Source organism: Antennarius striatus, chromosome 22 (assembly GCF_040054535.1).
Source record: "Antennarius striatus isolate MH-2024 chromosome 22, ASM4005453v1, whole genome shotgun sequence".
NCBI classification, from domain to species: Eukaryota; Metazoa; Chordata; class Actinopteri; order Lophiiformes; family Antennariidae; genus Antennarius; species Antennarius striatus.
The window spans coordinates 8,314,893-8,329,782 of NC_090797.1; the positions used below are offsets into that span (position 1 = coordinate 8,314,893).

Consider the following 14,890-nt stretch of genomic DNA (forward strand, 5'->3'; position numbering starts at 1 on the left):
ACAGTTTGCCACCCACGGTTGATGAAACAAAGAAAATGTACAGACACTTTGCTTATACAGACAATCCAAGGGGGGTAAATGTGACAGCACTGGAGGATGACTTGTGGGAGTTCTGTGCGGAAACAATAGAGAATTCCATGCTGACATTTGTAAGATTTCATGTAGTCTGCCAAACACCCAAAGTTTTAGCATCGACATGAACTCCAGACATATATCTGATGAAATATGTGTATAAGTTCTCATTCTGCTGCTGCAAACATATAATCTTGTGCGTCAGAAGCTCTCATTTAGATGCTGCTGATGTATACCTACACAAAGTCACAACACACACCGACCTCATTCAGCGTTTTTCTCATCCTGCCACTCCAGTTCCCAGCAGGAGAGTAATAATGGACACCCACTCCATTAGGAGCCTGTTACCGTTTTGCACATGTCTCTTTCATCTATTTATTCCTCCTGTTTTTACCCTTTTATTCTGTTTGTGTGGCTTTCTCTATATTCATTTCAGCTGTCTTGGATGAAACTGCTAGTCTCCAATCAGATTTTTTATCCTCATAAATTGGATAAAAGATTAAAAGAGCTAAGCTTGTTCAGTTTTTGCTATTGCTAGAAATCCAAGCTAAAAAAGAAGAAGACATTTTTCAGTGCAGCTCCCTCATCTCAAAACATGAAACAGTATAAAGACTTTGTGCATATGGGATTCAGAGACAAATCCAGATTATCAGAGCATGCAGTATTTCAACAACTAATTATAAGCTGTGATTCAAAATCTTTCTCTTTATTCATTCCGATGCACCGCTCTGAGGTTCAAGCCTCAGGCGAGGAACTACCTCATTAGCATCTCTGAGATTATTGTGGTTATTTGTTTTTGTCTTTCTCAAGCAGCGTGCTGTCGTAAAAGATAAATTACACAGAGATGTTGATGCAGTCCGCATACGGAAATAAAAGTCTGGTCAATTTTTTTTTTTTTAATTCATGAAAGCCAAGGCTTCATTTTATTTTTTGGTACTGATCATTTAACAATGAGAGGTATAATAGTTTAATATATATTTTCTCTAGAAATGAATGTTGTGTTACATTTTGATTGGGAGAGTAGTAATAAAAAATGCGATGAGCGGTAAACATCAAACAGCAGTGGTCTGAAGTCTGTGAAGAACAGATGATGGATTTTACGTCAAACTTCAATCATTCAAGCAAATACATTTTAGAGCTGTGCTGGGTTGGACTGTTAGGGCTTCCAATCTCGTGCTCAATGTTTTTATTTTCCATAATCCTGTTTAAAAACTAACTAAGCATCTGAAAACTGATACGCTGGCAACAAATACTGTCCAGCCTTAGTCGGACCATTGCAGGAAGATGGGCAAAACATGAAGATGCAAGGTAACCCAGTTACTGTAAATCTGCATTTGCATGCTGCAAATTTACTTGTGCAGAACCAAAGTTAAAAACCTGATTATCCTAGAAAATCTGCCCACTCAGTTTATACCTTGAATACAGAAACCTCAAATTGTATAAAACACAAAATGGAAGTCCAGTCTACTTTGTTTTAGGGTAATTGTAAGTTATTTGAACTCAGATCAACACATAGTTATTTTGTTGCTACCAGCGTGCTTCAGCAGAGACCAACACCAACAGTGTGACAGTAATGGTGAATAGAGCCCATAAAGATCATTGTTCAACCAACTGCAGCAGCATCTTTGAACTGTAAAAACTGTAAAACACATATTCAATTTTGTCACTACAATTCGCACAGAAAACACTAAATTACATTGCTCGGAAAACTTTTTCGCACCCTTGTTATGTGTGCGACTTTGACAACTGCTTCAAAAACATTGTGCGTATTTAATTGTTTGAAAGAGACTTTGCTGCCTTCCCTTGTATTTGTTTTCTCTAACCCTCTTCTTCTCCAATTGACTTGTGATTACTACTCGGAAATTGGCAACAAATCAGGAGGAGTAGCATAGCGTCATAAACAGGGTTTATATTTTTCAGACACACGCTCTGTCTGATTGCCAGAGAGTGGATGAGAATGGACAAACCAGACCACTTGGGTGCCACTTCAGAAGACATTCACAAAATGAGGCTCTTGAATAAGGAAGGTTAACTGATTTATACAAACAAAGGTGCAGGCTCAGGCTTTTGATCATAACCAATTGCCGGTTCTATATTTATCAATGCTTCTGATTGCTGTATTTATGTCTGTTGTAACCAAGTATTCTTTAACTTTTCATTTGCAGATCCATATGTGAAGATCCACCTGATGCAAAATGGTAAGCGGCTGAAGAAGAAGAAGACGACAATCAAGAAGAACACCCTCAACCCTTACTACAACGAGTCCTTCAGCTTTGAAGTTCCATTTGAACAAATCCAGGTATATCCTCATACATTTGTCAAATAAGACTGTGGCACATAAATATATGCTTGCTGCGTATGAAAAATAAATGAGGAATGCTCATTTACCAAATAATCAGTGTGAAATATAGTGCAATAAAATGTATGTCATCTTAAATAACATTTTAAATTTAAATAACACCATGTAGCATGTAGCTTAAGCTAAAATACATGTTGCATGCCATCTATATCAGGATTTCAATATATACAACAAATGCTATATATATAAAACACTTGAGGTGTGTTTTTTTTACCCCCAGAATGAAGGAAATTATTTTCAAAAATGCAAAAAAAAAAAAAAACAGTACCGGAAAGGAATAGCAATGAACAACATTCTGACTTCAGGCAAGACAGTAATTGACTCAAATTGATTAATACTGTCACAGCTCAGAAATCATGAGTTTGCGACCATGAGACTTGGATTCCATTTAAAGTGTTTTGATCTAAATCACGTCTTAATGTAGTGCTGCTGATACCAGTATGGTGGCTGTATTTACATTTTTATCACATCATCAAGACTCAGGTCGATCATTAAATAATTATGAGAGAAATAATATACTCAGAACTCGACATTGATTAAGTGTACTGAATATTCTTCTGGGTGCAATGGAAATATTTTATAAGTTAAAGACAGCTGACCTGACTGGAATAATCAGTCAAGAAGCAGCCTATCTCCCTAAATATTGTGTGGTAATTTTAAACTGTTCAAACTTTCTTATCCTCACTAATAGCTCTTAAACTTTAGACTTCAATGTAATCTGACTCTCACAACATAACCTCTGTTTGGTGGTGCGGGCAGATAATTTAATTGGTTAACTGATTTCTTTCTGACAGTTTTCTCTCATGTTCAAATTTACAAAAATTGCAGCGCTAGCTAGGAAAAAGCCACAAATGAGATGCTTTCATCTCCAAAGGTGGAGTGGGGTATTGGAGGTAAACTTGACCTCAGATGTAATTAATCTTAATTTAATATTTAATAGTTACAAAGACTGTAAGGATTGCAAAAGGCACTTGTAATTGGTGTAATTTCCAACACTGACAGAAGTTCTGTTTTGGATTTTGAAAGCATATTTCTACATTAACTTGAGTATGCGTAATTAGCCCACAGGTAAAGCTGGATCCATGAAAAGGTCCAATGAATAGTCCCTCCCTAAATTTACTTTACTCACATGAGAACGTTCCGGTGCTCTTTGTCTGTACAAACATACAACATACAAATACATGGTCATTATGATGAGCATCATCCAGATGTCTGGGGATACTTCACTAATGTTGGGTCTTGGTCACTGTCATTCTCACCATCCTTGATATCATTTGCCTCTTTCTAGCCAATCATATAAAAGATAGCAATTGTATAATTATTCTGGTCTAAAGGTCAGGAGGTTGAGAGCATCTCCTGCTTTTATCTGTACTTATTTTCTCTCATGTCCTGATGTCCTGACTTATTTGTAGATCCTGCCCCCCCGCTAACACACACACACACATACACTTGCATGCACGCACGCACGCACGCACACACACACACACACACACAGCGTGGCATAGATATACGTAGGTAAAACATGAGACTGATAACAGCACTTTATTCCATCTCTGAACGCAAGCTAATAAGTTTATTTCCTAAAATGTTGAGCTCTTAGCTGCGAATAATGTGATTATTATTGGAAAATCAATCTCTGTGATGTCAATACCGTTGGGACAACATTGGCTGGTCTGTGATAATTTCAAAAAAAAAAACAATCAAAGAAGACGTGATTCAATTAGAAATGAGAAGGTGAACTGTGGTTTTATAAACCAGCTAACCCTGACGACATTTCATTACATGGTGTATTAGACATGCTGTTTTATTATAGACTCTGTGCTCATGCAGGTGATGGTAGCCCAGTCTCAGGATACTGGTGGATCGAAGCCTTTTACTGTATTGGGTTCAGAAAATAATTGCGACCTTGTCTTCAATCTATGAACTGTGTTAATGAGCACTAATGTCTGAATGGCTGTGCTTTACTGTACTCTTCAAAGTAAGAGCTAGGTGCTAGTTTATACAGAGAAATGCACATTATCTAACTCTGTAAACATGCATTGCCATGCACACTGCAATAGTTCATCAGGGCGTTTTAATAACCACATTGCAACTAGTAGATGTTTTAGAGGAAAATTCTCAGATGCACACGCCTTGGTGCTTTTCATTTTTTCTTAAACCAAACAAAAAAACTAGGTCAGCAACATAAGCAGTGTAACAACCTGAGGAACCATGAATTTGCTCCAAAATGATGGAAAAACACACTGACAGAAGGAATGGCAGTGGAAACAGAGCAAATGTGACTGAAAGACCAAAAGATGTTTAAGAGCATCAGCAATAAGTTAGTCTATGCGTCAACAATCTGTGTCGACACTTGGTTGGTTGATTTTTGTTCTTAACAAAAGCAGTTTCACCATAAGATCAGTTTGTCATGGAATAGAGGAGTGTTTTAGGAACTTTTTTATAAAGATTTCAAAACAATCAAGAGCCTTTCAGCACTACGCTTGCTTGTTTGCACTGAGCAAACAAACCAACACTACAGATATATATTTATAGTCTATATTTTAGATGGATTAAAATAATCTATACTAAATTTACACACTGAAAACATTGCCATATGTTAAAGGAGCATTAATCCTGTATATGCTGATGACAATATGATTTATGCTTAAGTTCTCTCTTTTTTCTCATTCTACAGAAAGTGCAAGTTGTTATAACTGTTCTGGACTATGACAAGATCGGCAAGAATGATGCCATTGGCAAAGTCTTTGTGGGCCTCAACAGCTCGGGGACAGAGCTGCGCCACTGGTCTGACATGCTGGCTAACCCCAGGAGACCCATCGCCCAGTGGCATGTGCTGAAGCCTGAGGAAGAGGTGGACGTTCAGCTCTCCACCAAGAAATAGGCAGGGGCCTTTCAGTGTCTGCCTTGTAGTACTCTTTAGCCAGTATGTGTAAATACCTCAGTGATATATGGGTCCATCCATGTAACCCACTCTTAACCCCAACTTCTCCCAGATTTACTGTTCACAAATAGTCCTTATTGTTAAAACATCTTGCAACATTCCACCCTCTTGCTTATTTTTAATCAGGTTCTCCACTAATCTTGCTTTTTCTTCTATTTTTATTCCTTAAACTTTCATCTCTGTGCCCTTTACTGCCCCAACCCCCTTCTTTTAAGCAATATGATCTGTATAGATAGCGCATGACTGAAAGACTTTATTGTACCACAGTTGTATATATAAGTATGCAGACAAAAATGATTTCTAGTTTATGTGTTTGTATGTTGTTACCCGTTTCCTAATCTGTGTATATCTTGATGTTTTTAATAAGATGTTCTATTTTAAATTATGTAAATGCAGATATAGAGGAAAGCCAATATTATATATCCCAGGATTTAAAAATTCTACCTTATTACCTTATTACAGTGTAGAAAAAAATAAAATAATTCTTACCTGCAAGTCACTATAGTCACAATGTAAGGACGATGTCTTGGTATTAAGTTGAGCAGAAGATCATCACGGATCATTCACAGGAGAGGAACAGGCAAATATATTTACACAAAACTCTAAAATACAAGGCCATTAACTGCTATGGTTTTGAGGGAAAAAATTATGCTGCTGGAAATTACACAAGCACATGATTTCTTATGACATTTTGTACTTATTTCTCAATCAGAGGATCTGTATATTTAGTTTGATACACAGAAACAATATTTAAAGCAATCCAGGTAGCATTTTGTTTAATTGGTTTATTTTAAGTAAAACAGGTCCTCATTTTAATTTCCTTAAAGGTTGTCTTACCAAAATGGAAAATACTGCCTCCAAAATATTTGTCAGCCCTTCAAAAATAGTCCTTGTGGGGGAAAAAAGCACCAAGCTGTAGCCATTGTGTCCTTAAGCTCATCCAACAAAACTTTGTAAACTGCTTATTTTGTTGGCAGCACAGTATAGTGAATTTCGGCCAGGGTGCGATCTTTGAGAGATAATTTAAATAAAAAGTCACAACTCTGGTTTTAAGAGGACTATTTTTTAGTGTAATTCAACGTCTTTACTCTTTTTAGCAAACTGCATGATTTTTTTTATTTTTACAATCTTTACTGGAATGGGGGGAGATCTGCTGACACCGGGGGCTGTCACTTGGGATCCCCTTGCCTTCAATCAGAAAGGAGGAAAGGGACGTTTAAACTTTGAGTCACCATAGGTGATTACTTTGACAGAGGTGAAGCAAGTTTCTAAACACTGCCATTTTCAGGGAGGATACTTATGTGGAGACCCTCTCTTCATGCACACTTCCTCTTGCTAGTGGTTGTAGCTTTGGTTTATTGGGAACAATGTCTTTGGCTGCCATGGTGCCCTGAATCGCAGTCTTTGCTTTACGTTGCCTTCACAGTGAAAATAGCGTTAGCCATGTTTTACTGCCAATTTCAACCTTTACGTGGCTGCTGTTTTGCACTGGTGTCTTAGAACTAGCTTTTTCAGAAAGACGTTTATGGAAAATTGTTGGATGACTTTATTTCAGGACACCAGCGGGGGGAGGGAGTCAGAAACCCGCCTGCTTGATCGACTTTATAAAAGAAAAAGTAAAGCAGTGATGACAAATCAGTTTTCCTTCAACAGCAGTTGCATCAGTTTTGTTATCTTGTTGACATAGGATTACAACAGAAGAGGGTGAATTAACCGTAAAGTTAATGGTCTGCGTAGGTCCGTCATGTCCTTTACTACGGGTCCAATTAGAAGGGGAAAAAGTTTTATTTCGTGGAAACCATGAAGTCTCTTATCTTGGAGGAACCTCTTGCATATACTCGATGCTAGCTTCAGGAGGACTTTCTAAATGTTTTCAATGTAATTGTGTAGTTGATAGCACTATTATGAAAAAGCTACTTGTCATTCCATTTGAGTCTCTGAGGACTGCTTCGTGTATCACTGTGACTGCCGTGTGTGCTTAGAGATGTAGACTTATCAGTAGGTAGAGAAACCAGTTTGTTCCGTAGTGATGTCGTAGCGTTTACTGCCATTTTCCCTTCTACATGCAGAGAAAGAGAGAACGCATGACGTCACCTGGCATCATGCGTCCCAAAAAAAAAAAACAAGAGGCGGTTTAATCTGAGCGAGAGCGTGTCGCTTCACACAGCATTTTGTTGAGCACTGTGCAATACTTATATGTTCATCCCATAGTGTTAACATGGGTGGCATTGCCTGATTAAAAAAAGATTTGGACTCTAGAGGAGGGTTCCAGTCCAGAGAGATGTTTCTCCTTTCCAGTGAAATGGTTAGGACACAGCACACATAGATTCAGTTTATAGGTTGGAGCTTGACACCTATGTTTAGGGTTTACTCCCTTTTCGCAGGTTTGTTTTCTCCTCTCGCACACAGTTCCAGCATCAGAAATTTCAGGGAGCATTAATTAAATACCAAACGAGAGTTGCATTTAAATATCCCCTCAAAATGCCATGTATATATTTACATAATTATGTTAAAAATGTATATCTAGAATGACTATAAAGTGAAATGATTATTCAGACACATTTTTTTCAGTCATCCATATATTATATCTCATCATCATTCTCATTTTGGATTGTTTTAGTTGTTAGCTTCTATGTTTAATCAAAAACCCCTTTTATATTTGAGCTGAAAAGTTTGAATGTACAGTATGAGCTGTGTTGGTGTAGATTAAACATGAGATTAGATGTACTTTGCACTTTTTGTTGTAAAATAAATTCCTTTTGTTTATATTTTTTAAATTGTTATGAATATCTTTCATAACCCTTTGGGGGAAAATTTCCCCCCATCTAATAGCATTCCAAAATCAGTGAGTATACTTAAATACAGTTGCATTTCCATCCCTCCTGACATGGAGGGATTATTTTATTTGACATGTTTTACATACGTATGTAGATTCATGAATTCCAGTACAGCTTCAGATTTAAAAGTAATAATATTAAGCGTAAAGTGAAGGCTCTGTGAAGTTTCCTGAGCAATTCAATATTAGTGCAAAATGGTTGTGCAAATAAAAGAAATCAAAGACAATTGTGAGAGATGCAACACAACCTTGTAGACACGTATCAGGGAATTCCGGTATGGGCAGTATCGCATTGGATTGTGAAGTCTGTGGAAAATCCACAAAGCAAAAGCCATTACCCGCAATGCAATTCTTCTCTTATTGTGATTCCCTACCAAAGTATACATGCATAATCAAACCCTAAAGTCTCCACTTGCAAACAATACCTTATCAAGCTCTCTGTGTGACAAGGAACTCAAGATTCTCTCCAGTGACTAAAAGCCACACTGACCTTTCAAAAACAAAGCTGTGTAAAGTATTAGAATCTGATGCTGTAGAAAGATCCTAGTTGCCTTTGTGTATATCAACTGCCTGCTTGAGTATTTTGTGTGTGGAAATTTTCTCTGTAATCTCGTAGAACTGTTTGGGGTGTTTTTTCCTGCCATATCGCTCGCGGTGACAGCGAGCTGCTGACAGTTATATTTGCTGTGTATACCTTCATTTTTGATGAGGTGTTTTACAGTTTTGTTTCACTTTGTGTAGTGATTCACTCTGTGGAGTTTTCTGACTGTTGTTATATAACTTCATATACACAAATGATCAATAAAAACGTTTTATTTCCTGTTGATACAGATGCTTATCATGTCATTTTTTTCCCACTTGTGGAGCACAGACAGTCGTCAGTGTTAAATATAGATACTGTCATAGACTCCCAACAGGAAATTTACTTACTAAAACGTTTAGTACTATTGCTACAACGTTTCACTCAATGCTGTATGAGACTCCTGTCACATCAGAAAGAAAAGTGTCTCCATGCATTGCTCGCATGACAAATTCTTAATGATGTTTGCAGTGACTTGGACTCGAATCATCCATCCCTACTCGTTATTCACTACTGCCATCTAAAGGTAATAGAGGCGCCTGACATGTGAGTGTGAGTACCACAGTGAAAACAAACAAACAAACAAAAAATATAGTTTCTATTTTGCTCTGGGCACAGTTCAATTTCTATCACTGACTATTTGCTGTTATGTACTGAGGGATAAGAGACCTTCCTTTAGATGATGTCACATTGATGAATGACCATTTCATCAATAGAGAGCGTCCTTTGACTTATACTTAGGTTTATTTATTCAGTTTATTTATTTATTTCCGGACATGTTATTACAGCAAACTTCATCTTCATCATTTTTTACAACATCAACAACATCCGACAAAGAAAAAAAAAAAAAGGGTTGAAATTATAAATGTAACTTAAATCCCGTCTCCAGAATCAACAACATCTCTCTCCTTACTACACGTTATGAACCAAATTCATACATTAAATGTCACATTTCACTGTGATATTTCTCAAAGGCATAGCACATGTAGTTTAATAAGCCATAATAATCTGAGATATTAACCATCATTTAGGTCAGAATTATAACCTCGCAAAGTCACATTTTTAAAAGCTTTTTTAAAGGCAGATATAATTCTTAGACTCCCAACTTCTTTATCCAGTTTGTTCCAAAGTTTGACACCAAAGTTTTGCGGTAAGTGACACCTATAGATGCCCAACCTTATGCACATCTAGTTGGATAAATTGGTGCCTGTGGAGAAGTTGCTTTGTATTAGAAGATATGTTTTTGCACAGCATGCCCTATGCCAGCTGGGACAGGCTCCAGCTCCCCGTGACCCCATACGGCGGATAAAGCGGCGGTACATGAAAATGAATGAATGACTGTTTTCAGTGATGCTGTGGTACTCCTAAAACAATGGGTTGAATAGATTAATGTCAAATGAAATAATTGCAAAAAAGAAAATAGCAAAAGAAGAAAAAGCAATAATCTAGGTGATTAAATAACCAAACAAAAACTAGAGGGTCTCTCAGCAGAGCACATACCTCCTCCAATGCCAGCTCACTTTTTGTCAAGTGAAACCTTGATTCAATTGAAATTCTAAATATAACTTGTAAACAGCGCTGCCACTGCGATACCGTGAAGCGCTTTATTGTGAAAAGGCCAGACCCGCTATGTGGAAATGACGTATGTATCATGTTAGCCAGCAAGCTAGCAATATCAGTACTGGATTGTACATAAACAGTGGTAGAGAGCAGTTTGCGTGTTGAATTTAATATCAAGGCCGTATTATATCAGGCATTGACAGGGACTAAAAAAAGTATAAAATACCTCATATGTCAAAAAATATGTAGACATGTCAATTGTTGGGACCCCTCGTGGAGTAACGTTTCAAAAAATGAATTATTTTCAAAGAGATCGTCAAACTCTTATTTTGAAAACCATGGCCGGATGTGTACAGCCTGCGCTACACAACTTGTGTTCGTACATGACAGCGCGCTCGGCAGTGGCTACAGTCAACTGATCCTCATTTCTGCCTGGATTCACCAGCGACCTTGTAGTTACTGAAAGTAGCTGAAAATGCTGTCCTACATCATTGGTGTAAGTGCATCACCGTGGAAAGTATCGGGGTTTTTAATTGTAGCTAAGTCAGTTGTTTTAATACGCGTAGCTCAGGCTAACTCTTGCTAACATTTAGTTTGTGTAGTTGAAGTTCACGGTGGGAGCTGCAGTGGGCCTGCCCACCCGCAGGAATGGCTGTGACTCATTTCTCCTGCTATGGATAAATGCAAAATGGCACAAGTTAGACAACGCCCCAGGGGCTAACAGTTGGTAGCTAATGTTAATGCTAACCATTTGTTGTTTTGGCCTTTATGACAGCTGATCCGAGGCGGCTTTGACGGCATCATCAACCTGATCTTCAGGCTTTTCTTCTCAAAGAGGAGACCAGCCATCACCCTAGAGGACCCAAACATTAAGTATGCGCTGCGACTGATAGACAAACAGGTAACAGCTCTGAATATCACAACAATGCTGCAAAAAAAATATGTATATATTTCTCTGTTTTGCACGATGTAACATGTGTGTTGAAGTGTCTAAAGGAGATATTCCTCTGTGTTGCATTAGATTGTCAGTCATGACACAAGGAGATTTCGCTTTGCCCTCCCTTCCCCGGGGCACGTCCTGGGTCTCCCCATCGGTTAGTATGTGTGCATTTGTGCAAGAGATCAACATGTTGAGACCAGCACGAAGCATTCATTATGTCATTATGAAAATGATGCTTGTCTACACTGACCTTAGTGTTTCAGAAACACCAAAGATGAGGTCTTCAGCTGTATTGTTTTGATGTGACAATAACAATATCTTAAGTAAAAGAAATGAGCAAATATTGAACTAGAACAGAAACTACTCATCAGATGGTGTTGTTCATGTTGGTTTCAGTCATAGTGTGGAACCACTATTTATCATAAACTCACAATGTTCTTCTGTTCAGGGCAGCACATCTACTTGTCTGCAAGAATAGACGGGAAGCTGGTTGTGCGTCCATACACACCAGTGTCCAGTGATGATGACAAAGGCTATGTGGACTTGGTAGTAAAGGTAAAACTTGAAGGAAAGCTGGATACATTTGCGGATATCTTTTTATTCTTTTAACCACTTTTCTAACCCAGCTGCCCTCTGTCATAGGTATATTTTAAAAATGTTCATCCTAAATTCCCTGAGGGTGGGAAGATGAGTCAGTACTTGGAGAGCCTCAAGATCAACGACACTGTCGATTTCAGAGGACCCAGTGGTCTCCTCATTTACAAGGGCAAAGGTGAGCACTATAGTCTGAGGCCTGCACTACCCAGGATGATTGTCTCCTTACTTGATATGTCAAGCCAGGTTTTCAAGGGCATGACATGTGTCATGCTTATATTTAGCAGGACTAAATATAAGCATGACACATTTGGCAGCAGAGCAGCATATACTGTACTAATAAAGACCAAATTATAGTACTCTATGTGACACAGACAAACACGTTCCACCAATAATTCACAATTAAAGAAATAGTTGCAGCTGGGACGACAGCAGAGCAGGTTTGGTGGTTTGAAACTGGCCTTGCAATGCTTAAACTCAGTTAACCCGGATGTTACCTTGGTAACTAGAAACACAGACCTTTAATGTCTTAAGACAGCAGGTGAATAGATGCAGCTTTTCAAGCCAGTTATGATAGAAATAAGCCCTATCGTCTCCTCCACAGGCGTGTTTGCAGTTCAACCAGAGAAAAAGTTGCCAGCTGAGACGAAGACTGCCAAACATGTCGGAATGATTGCTGGAGGGACAGGTGAGGAGACTTCTACTCATCTAAATTAGTTATATCCATAAAGACACTGAGAAATAAATAAATTACACATCCTCTCTGTTTTCTTTTAAATTAGTGATTTATTTTTTCTTATGTCTGAAAATTGTATAATTTATAGTGTCATTGCTTCTCAGTTTGGAAATTATTTTGTTTGTAAGGCTCCTCATTAGTTTAGTGTAGAAATGTCCAAAACTCAGAAAAGGGACCATACAGTTTCTCATTTCTTAAATACAGTATATAATTTATTTGGGTAGTAATGATTTTGTGCCTTGAGATATGATAGAACAGGATATATTGTGTTGATTTTGATAGATGGTATGATTGATCTATAATATTTAATGAAGCCACATGAAAATGATCTTTTATGCTTAGACTAAATAAATAATTGACAGAGTATGATTGATCATTTATTTGACACATGTAGAAGTAGCGGACATATGGGTGTCCATCCACTTTTGGCCACGTGATGTGTGTATGACAAAGGTAAATTGCTTTGTCTTCTTCAGGGATAACTCCCATGCTGCAGCTCATCACAGCTGTGATGAAGGATCCTCAGGACCGGACCGTTTGTCACCTGCTGTTTGCCAACCAGGTCAGTTTCATCACCTGTGATCACGTGATGCATGTTTACGATGAGTGTTATTGTTAATCTTCCTCTTGTGGCAGTTTGGATGTCATGACTGAAAGCTGGTTCTTCCTGTCCCATCAGACTGAAAAAGACATCCTGCTGAGACCAGAGCTGGAGGAGATTCAGGTCAACAACCCAGACCGGTTCAAGCTGTGGTTCACACTGGACAGAGCTCCAGAAGGTAAGCCCCGCAGCCACAACAGAACGTGTTACCACTACTGATGACATACTTCTGATTATTAACAACTAGCTTGAACTGTTACATGAACAAAATGCTTTATTATGAAATATCAGGCAAAAAGCACTCTAAGGGGCGGCAGTGGCTCAGTGGTAGAAACAATAACAGGACATAAAAACAACACATAAATGAAATAAGATACTGAAGTACCATCAAATTTACCTTTTGACTCCAATCCCCCGGTCCTGGATCGCGGGTGTATCAGGCCGCACAGAAAGAATTCAGAACTTACATTATTTCCATTTTATTATCCAATTCTGAACTGTTTGGTTTTGGAAAGTTACCGGATTCTCTCGTCCACATCTGTCTGAGTCACTCTTGACACAAGATGCTTGCCTCGGTCACATGACTACCTTTTTATCGGGGCCGCCCCTAATAGTGATGCAGAATCCATTACCCAACATACCAGTTTTTATGCAGATCATATCATTTTATTTTGTTTTTATCTGTCACACCTTAAAGGCTGATCCATGAAAATATTGTCTGATGTTAAATAGGATCCGTGGTGCAAAAAAAGGTTGGTTACCACTGCTTTAGAACAATGTATGAGGAGGAGGGAGGGGTTGTGTCGGTGAGAGGCAGAGTTGTCATCAAGATATTGCAGCCCCCTTGTACGCTGTTAAATCCAGCCTGTAGGAATAAACATGTTTGTTCATGATGTCTTGTCTCCGTCAGAATGGGAGTACAGCCAAGGCTTCATCAGCGAGGACATGGTGAGGGAACACCTGCCCCCACCCAGTGAAGACACACTCATCCTGATGTGTGGACCTCCACCAATGATCCAGTTTGCCTGCACCCCCAACCTGGACAAAGTCGGCCATTCCAGTAGCCGCAGGTTTGCCTACTAAACATCTGTCCACGCCTGGAGGTCAAGGTGCAGACACAGAAGTGAATCTATTATTTCTCCCACCCTGAAAGCTTTAAAGCACTTGTAAAGCTGCAGAGGGTATTGCACTAAGTATTCTACGCAACATTTATGCCATGATATTCATGATGCAACAGAATGAGAGCACGGACCAATTGATGTAATCAGGTGTGACGGAGGAATGGGATAAGTTGAATGATGAGGCTGAGCGGGACTGAAGAGATAAAGTGCAGAGGATGTTTTTTGACTGCTTTGAATAATGAACATGATTGTGCGTCTGTTTCAAACTTTGCTGCCACCTCATTAATCTTGTAACAGAGCAGTGCAGAGTTAAAGGTGCCTTAAAACTTGCAAAGATTTTTTTTGGGATATTTTACAGTGTGACCAGTTGTTTCTGCTTTGTTACTGTATTCTGCCTTCCCTCTGGAGCTGTATTTAAAGTCACATTAAAGCTGTCAATATTCTGTTCAGCCATTCGTTGACTAATGTTACCGGTGACAACAGCGACTGCTTCTTTAAAAAGGCATCGTAAAATCAGTTTCAAGCTGAACTTGAGGCCTTACTTTAA

General features: G+C 38.5%; 2 protein-coding genes across 4 annotated transcripts in view; both read left to right on the forward strand.

Annotated features, from left to right (window-relative positions):
* syt1a (synaptotagmin Ia) overlaps positions 1-9,039 on the forward strand; it is a 140,338-nt gene extending 131,299 nt beyond the window's left edge. For all 3 annotated transcript variants that reach the window (XM_068306334.1, XM_068306332.1, XM_068306333.1), the window contains 2 exons: positions 2,238-2,371; positions 5,109-9,039. In XM_068306334.1, coding sequence (XP_068162435.1) covers positions 2,238-2,371; positions 5,109-5,315 — 341 coding nt within the window. In that variant the 3' untranslated portion in view covers positions 5,316-9,039. The remainder of the gene's footprint in view (positions 1-2,237; positions 2,372-5,108) is intronic.
* Positions 9,040-10,706: 1,667 nt separating this feature from the next.
* cyb5r3 (cytochrome b5 reductase 3) lies at positions 10,707-14,786 on the forward strand. The gene is made up of 9 exons (XM_068306335.1): positions 10,707-10,847; positions 11,127-11,252; positions 11,373-11,445; positions 11,740-11,846; positions 11,934-12,063; positions 12,490-12,573; positions 13,098-13,183; positions 13,301-13,400; positions 14,133-14,786. Exons 1-9 carry the CDS (start codon positions 10,827-10,829, stop codon positions 14,303-14,305), a joined length of 900 nt encoding a protein of 299 aa, XP_068162436.1. The 5' UTR covers positions 10,707-10,826; the 3' UTR covers positions 14,306-14,786.
* Positions 14,787-14,890: the final 104 nt, after the last annotated feature.